This window comes from Scomber japonicus, chromosome 20 (assembly GCF_027409825.1).
Source record: "Scomber japonicus isolate fScoJap1 chromosome 20, fScoJap1.pri, whole genome shotgun sequence".
Classification (NCBI taxonomy): Eukaryota; Metazoa; Chordata; class Actinopteri; order Scombriformes; family Scombridae; genus Scomber; species Scomber japonicus.
In genome coordinates this window covers 14,156,660-14,164,649 of record NC_070597.1, presented here as the reverse complement: position 1 = coordinate 14,164,649, position 7,990 = coordinate 14,156,660, and the positions used below count along the sequence as shown (strand labels likewise).

At 37.8% G+C, this 7,990-nt stretch overlaps 1 protein-coding gene across 1 annotated transcript in view; it reads right to left on the bottom strand.

Annotated features, from left to right (window-relative positions):
* Nucleotides 1-362: 362 nt before the first annotated feature.
* The window catches only part of atrnl1b (attractin-like 1b), a 71,459-nt gene continuing 63,831 nt past the window's right edge, over nucleotides 363-7,990 (bottom strand). Inside the window, exons 28-29 of the mRNA XM_053340720.1 lie at nucleotides 3,196-3,310; nucleotides 363-2,463 (exon numbers count right to left, since the gene is read on the bottom strand). Coding sequence (XP_053196695.1) covers nucleotides 2,339-2,463; nucleotides 3,196-3,310 — 240 coding nt within the window. The 3' untranslated portion in view covers nucleotides 363-2,338. The remainder of the gene's footprint in view (nucleotides 2,464-3,195; nucleotides 3,311-7,990) is intronic.

The following is a 7,990-nucleotide window of genomic DNA, read 5'->3' as shown; positions in this document are numbered from 1 at the left end:
GTTGTACCATATACATTTAGATACAGATTTTAAGAATATTACGGTTTATCTTACATAGAAAGTTATCTGTAAAAAAAGATATCTTGCAATTTTCATAATCTACTGCTGTGCTAAAAAAAACATTTGCACAGACACAAAATTCATCAAAATTCAGGTTTGAGTTTTCTCTCTCAGTCCCTTTCAAGAGGGAATAATTATCGTTAGCCCTGGCTATCAGACAGTGCTGAGTAGTTGGCTCCAGGATGCAATTACAAATTGAAGGTTCAAGCTTAAGAGACAAAAACATGAGACATACAGACAGGAGAGGAACGTCAGTCAACTAAAAGCATGTGAGTTGACACGAGTGCATAAATTCATTTCAGGTCTGTTTTTTTTTATTTTCTGGCATGTTGTCCATCTTTAAAATACACTGAAGATTACTGATATGCACTTTCTCATCTTTTTTTTCATGTTACAGTGAGACCCTGATTCCTGTGTAATGACACTGTTATAGGATCACTTTACAAACACAAAATAAGAAACACATTAGCTGGAATACTATCCTTAATGAAATGCATCATAATGACCACTTTTCAACACAAAGCAAGACAATGCCCATACAGTCCTTAAATGATGCACAATTCAAAAATAGTTGACGTTAAAACTGGTTTTAAGTCAACGATAAAATCAAGTTAAATGCGCTATTACACAGGAATCTGTTAAATATCAAAACAAAAAATATCAACAGAAATGCTCTTTTCACAAGTGTAGCAAAAGACAATTGATCATAGATATAATAGTAACAAGTGACAAGGCCTAAAATAACTGATAATCTCTTGCCATTCTGTCATAAAAACCTGACAAACACATGAAATTGCAAGAGATAAAGAGTGACGAAGACTCACATTTGTTCCAACGAGACACTGTACAGCTCAGGGGGGTGGAGTCGGGGCTAAAAAGTGGTCGACAGCTTTTTAAAACTCTGCAGATCAACATGCCCCCCCTCCTCAAGAATTTGATGGAAAGCGCAAAGGCATTATAAAAAGGTAACGTAACTCCTTGTACTCAAAGATGGAAATAAAGTCATAGCTTCAGAGGACTCTTTTAAAAAACTTACAAAACAAACTAGTAAACAGTCAGAGGAGAATGATGTCCCTGGCCTAATTTTATTATGCAGACGTCTTTCTCCTGAACAGCATCCAACCATCAAACCCATCCAAGAGCAAGTTCAAGAAGCCTCATGTTCAAGTTGCACAGCAAAATGATAAAATAATAAACTACAGTAACAGAACTAACCAGAACATCAGTGATTCTCCGCAATATGCAACTACTACAGAGGGTTCGCTGAAAAAAATGGATTCTGGGGTTTTTTTTGTAACAAATTAATCTTCCAGTTTGTTAATAAAATGCATCATACTTCTTAGGCTTTGGAGATTCCCATGCTTTTTTTTAGCTTTGCGATTTGTTCGTGCCTCCTCCAAATTGCAAGTCTTCCCCCCGCATGCCGCTGGTAGTGATTGCAGTGTCATGTCTCTGCAGCATTTAAACATGTATTCCACTGAAAATACAGACTTTAGCTTCAGCTGGGTGGATGATACATATACAGTATGTACAGTAAATGCTAAAACAGATCATTGATGATAATTGGCAAAGTGGGGTGTCATAAACACTTTTTGTGTGGTCACGGGGGCATTAAGTAGAGTCCTTGCCTAGCGCATAGCTTTCCCACTGAAAAAGGCAGAGTTCATTCAGTCCGTAAAAGTCAGGCTTATCATAAAAACTAAACACGTTAGCACCATAGAATAACACTTGTTGGGAAGCAAAAAGAAGAACAAAACCCATAGGCAGCATATAGTGGATGTCTGCCAGCTATTTTTTTTATCTTCTGTTTGATTTCCAACACTATGTGACCTTTGCCTCTCCCTCATGCTGAGCAAATTGATGATGAGCCACTAAACATTTACGACTGAAGCTTCAATGGTTGCAAATTCCTCCAAATGAATCTGTCTCTGATGTCATCGCTAGCCACACATCAGGCAGGTTTCCGCTTAGTGTAGACACTCGACTTTGCCGTGAGGTTTGTAGCCCAGTATGTGGAGGATATATTGTTGCAGGAGCTTGGAGAAGGATTTCTGATCAGAGCACAGTACAAGGGCAGGAAACGTAAGAGTTGTAGTTGTGCTCCTGGGACTCGGCAAGTTTCAGTGAAAACTTGAGTGGTAGTAGCAGCCAAATGAAATCTTCTACATGTAGCCGTGTCTTCTCTCTGGAACGGCCTCCAACCGGGACCAGCGACAGGTTGGAACAATATGACCTCAGATGGTGTAAAAAGGGACCCAATGGACTAATGGGTTGAGACTCAGACACAGGTGCCTTGGTGTGCTGGAGGAAGAGCTTTTCGGTTCTTTGAAGCCTGCGATTTCTCCTTAAAGTCAGATGGTTTCTGCTGTGAAATGTCTATCAGCGCACTGGCAACAATGAGTCCTGAAGAAGAGGAGGAGAAAAAAAAGACAAGAAAAATATGTCAGGGTTGTGAAAAAGATGCAGCTCCTACAAACCTCTGAATTTCATATTTCTTTGGATTGTAACCACATTCCTATAAAAAGATTAATTCTTCCTCTGTAAAATATAGCTTTAATGTTTTATTGCAATGTAAATGAATGTGTACTCTATGTCATACTGTGGAGTGGTGTGCAGGATTTTTAAAACTACTGTTATGGATGTCATGATAACTGACATCCAATGTCGGCTTTAGAATCATCATGAATCAGATGTACAGTACCCATTTAAAAATAATTCATTTAAATTAAGATCTTGAAAATTCAGACATAATAAACCATTAAAACCATCATTAAACCAACTATGGCTGGGCAATATATCGTGATAATATCATGATATGCCATAAATATAGTATTTCCTGGTTTGAAAGGCTGCATTACAGTAAAGTGATCCAATTTTCTGAACATCAGCTGCTCTAGCTGTTATTATATTTATATATATTATATTTATACATTTACATTACATAATATTTTGTGAAAGCACCGATATTCATCCCTACAATAATGTAGGAATATCGATCGAGGTATTCAGTCAAAATGATTGTGATATTTGATTAATTTAATACCAACAACATGCTTTCTTTAATACTCGCCTGCATTATCAAAACCAAAAAACTAGAAACTGGTGACACTTGTTACAGTTTGTATAGCTTGTTACCTGACTGGCCTGGTGGAGGCAAGCCCGAGGGACCAGATGGCAGACACATGAGGACAGTCAGCACAGCAGCTTTTCCTCCTGAACATGGCTCCATCGCAACGGGTTTAGGTGGACCCTGAGAAGAGAGATGGAGTAAACAAAACAAAAAATCACAAACCATTATCTTGACACTATTTAAGGACTACGATAAAAGTCATTTTAAAAATTGCTTTCCAAAAAAAGAAAAAAATGTTCACTGGTTCGTTAGATTGTACAGTAAAAATACTGGACTGTGAAATCCATCAAGAACAGATGAATGCTTTCGGAAATGAACCACTGAAAAGCTATCTATCTGGAATTTAAAAAAAACCCACTACTAGTAATCTGTGATAAGCTGCAACACACAGAAGACATGAAAAGTACTTAAATGACTTCATAATTGCAAGAATTCAAGATTTCTGTAGCGGCCATTTCATTATACTTTTTGGAGTCCAACAGACCAACAGTCACTTATATTAGCTGCTTGAGTTGTTGCAGTTAAGATGCGACACCCTCCTTCTGAGACAAACGGTCTGATTGGTCACACAACAAAAACACTTGCGTGTGTCCCTGTCAGACAGTCCACGTGTTGAGGCAATGACCTACCCTCTGAGTTAATGGCCAAAACTGCTTGTCTCAAGCGTGAAAAACATGTCATCCTGATAATGAATGTCAAGGGTTTCGCAGCATGTCTTGGATGAAGGGGTAGAAATTGGGGAATAATAACATGTCTGAATAGACCTTTTTTTCTTTTCTCTCTCTGTGTCTGCCTAGATTTCAAATGGAGATGAGAGAGGCGGTGGAGGCAAAATGGGAGAAAAATAGGGATGTATATGTATTAAAACAAGAGAGTTAGTGAGTGAGATGAACCATTTATATCAACATGTTCCACTGGGATTTGCTATACATTTCTTTCTGTGTTAACAGCAAAAACTAAACATTGTTGCTAATTTGTGTACTTTGAATAAGCACTGATGCCTACTGTATGACTAAGCCTTGATAAATTGCTGAATATATACAGTATACTATGTACACATAATACAGTGAGGGTTGGACGTTAAAGGAAGATTTGTTTTAGCTGCCAAGTGACAAAAAATAATTCACATACAATTCTGATGTAAATTCACATCACAGTATTGTTTCACCTACTCTACCTAAGTGTGCAGTCCTTCAACCAAAAGTAAGTGCCACCTCCCTTCCTATGAAGCATGCAGTGTAATTTTCCTTGCAACTGCCAATTAAGTTTGGCATTCAAATGCCACAGTTCCCAACTAAGTTACTTTCTAAGTTAGGTTGTCACATGCATCAGGCTTAGTTAGCATTGTTCAGCCAAAACCCTTTAAAACACACTGACTGGCTAAGGTGTTAGCATGTTTGTTAACCCCAAAACTACCTATTAGCTTGTTCAAAAATACTTTGTGATCTTTAGTTTACAGATATTTTACTTTTTATTATTTGGGAATTTTAGCTAACTGACATAAAAGGGAGAGAAAAGAAACATTTTTGGGACACACTAATGGAAATGATTTACAGTCCAGATAGACGGGCTAATGATTAGTTAGCTTAACAATGAGCTTGCTCTGTAGTCACAGGAGAATTGGAATATTTTACTGAGGTTATGAATCCTGTCAACATTCACCCTGACTGTTTTGCATCTGCTGTACATCTAATCAGCCGGAACTAATGGGGAAATATGGAAAGATGGGAATGGAGAGCAGGACAAAAGTGACGTTATTTCAGAGTAGGCTTTAGGAAAATAACAATAAATCTTAAGTGACAAACTTCAATTGTTAAATTATTCTATGAAGACCAACATTTATAGTTTTCACTCATACTACATAATGTAATGATTGTGCACATCCAAGGAGCTTGCTGTTCCCTTTCACTGCGTTTTTCATTTACATATTGTGTATATTAAACTTTAAAACCAGCATACATGCAAGCCTGGATCAACAATAAGGTAAACCTAGATACATCCATCAGTGCAGGGGGGCCTCAAGCATCTACAGACTATCACATCAGGTGTAGTTGTCTCTAACCTACAACTACGATATATTACATCTAATGCCTAGAATGGCTAAAAACATTTTGCAAAGAAAAAGAAGAAGGTTAAAATTCAGCTTTAAACATATGAGCCCATTGCACATAAAATACATGTTTCTGTATAACAGGCAGGATAGGGTCACGGAATACGAATGTTTGTGTGCATTGCTGCTCAACCCAATTAAGCCACATGATGAGAACACAATATTCTCATGCATCTGCCCAGGTACATTTATGATGGAGGGGCACATATTATATCTGCTGCTGACATACAAGGGCAATTAAATTGCCAGCCATTTCAAGACCATTCAAGTGATTCTGCTAATGAATAGCTGCTGCTGTATATAAACCACATTCATGCAAGAAAGCTAATTTAACCTGTGCTGACTTTTGATTAAAGCAGATTCTACTGCAAGCTCCGCTTATAGTACATGGATCACTGGGTGAAGCATCATTACAGCTGTTCCAAACAAATCAGAAACACTGAGGCGAAACTCAGGTCTATGCTTTACGGCATATTAATAAGAAATACTGTCTCAATCTTTACATTAGCCACTGCAAGGTCATCATAATATACTTAAATAAAATCTCTTCATCTATGCTCTACAATGAACCATGTAACAAATAGTAACCTATAAATGTATTCTTAAATATACAGTATCACTATTTTTGCTGCTGCTGGGCTGTTGACACTGCCTTGGTGCACTATTCATAAAGTTAACTAATGGTTGGGTTATATCTTGAGTTCATTTGATGAACATTGTTGTTTTTGCATGATACTGTATGTAAAATGTCTTGATACAAAGACTCACATATATTTTTGGCTATTAAGTAAACAAACTGCCTTCTTGCAATGCTGGCTTTAAATGAAATGGTCAAAAGATGCCAGTCCCTGGAGTTACACATTACTTTACAGGATTACAACAAGCATTGTGCACCAATCTTGTGATATTTGCAAATAAAGCCTTAATAACACTGTTTGCATGAAAAGGGGCAATAATAGCAACACCCTACTTTCCATTTGCTCTGTACAGTGCTCATATTAATATGGGATAATAGTAGTATGTCATCCAGTTTCCAATCATAGGGTTGTCTTTTCTATCACAGCTTTTTTAAATTGCCGTTTTCATTTTGTTATCTTCCAAAGAAGGTTGAGAGACACACACAGACACACAGACACACACAGACACACACACACACACACACACACACACACACACACACACACACCATTTCCACTACGCATTAATCAAGCGTACGGACCATATTATCATCACTCATAAGAATTCGAGCACATAAACATGCATTTACACATCCCTACATATGGGCAGACACACAATGACACACACACAGACACACAGACACACACACACACACACACACACACACACACACACACATACACACACACAAAATGTATCTGATTCCTTTTCTCTTGCTGACAGGTGTCATCCATCACACTAGCTCTTCGTTAGTGGGTCCATATGTTAAATGCCAACCATAGTGAACAGTCACATCTGTGACATCGAGGCCTAGGCCGGCAGTGTTTGGGCCTGATTGGCTGTCTGGCCAACAGCTGCTGACATCTTGGTCACTAAAAGCAAATGTCCATCTCTAGGGGGTTTAAGCCTACCAAAGATGAGGGAAAAGTGCATGATCGCTGTTGTGATGTATCGCTTCAGTCCAGCTGGAGGGTCTGCAAAAGCTGCTGCTAAACTAATGCAGTGAGATCAGAGCTGACAGTACAGTCACAGAATCTGCTCCTAAAATGTTTTCATGTGTTAAAGTGGGAGTACGTGCTCATTTTGGTAACTTCTGCACATACCACATCACTACAAACTGTATGCATACGTTGTTTTTGGAGTAGTTATGATACTAGAACTTATTTTTAAAGTAGCCCCGTAAATGCGAACACAGTGAGCAAAACAAACAAAGAATGTGTTGATGTACAATATATCTGTATCATTTTGTCATCAAATCTAATGTGTAATTACTCCCTAACCAGCATTTCCTTCCATTTGGTATATTCTTGTACTTCATCAGTGTTTTGGTATGTTGTTTGTCTTGTCTGCATTAAGTCAGTGAGAGAGTGGTCTAAGATAAAAGTAACAACAGAGCTGGTGACACAAACAGGCAGCTTGTAATGCAAGCCTGTCATCAGTGTCCTCTTTGACATCAACAAATATTTTGAATAGCTAAGTGATGCCAGATGCTGACCAATTAACGTCTATAAAAGAGAATTAGGTTCGTTTCATATGGTTCACCTTCAGCTGTTGCCAAGGTATGTCATGAAGCTGTATATAGTGCGACATATGCAGTCATAGATTTGAGACCATGAGTCCCAGATTCATCTTACATTTTATATGTTTAATGACCTTTCAGGAAGTCTATATTATAATACGAAAGGGATAATACCCCACGAGGTATACATTATTACCTCCACAGAGTCCATTCATTCCTGGACACCTCAAAGGGCATTATCCTGTTTATATCATGGTCACTTTTATTTATATTGGTATGGCCATTATAATGGTCACTATTTATATTTTCATACATTTTGCAATTAAAATCATTTTTCACATCACAAGCTATAACCAAGTTTCCCTGGTAGCACGTGAGGGTTTGACTAATACCCAGAACAATCAATAATACCATACAATACCATTCTTATCCATTGGAAACATTCACTACTCCAGTACATAGGATGAACTTCAGACATAATTTGGTAACAGGA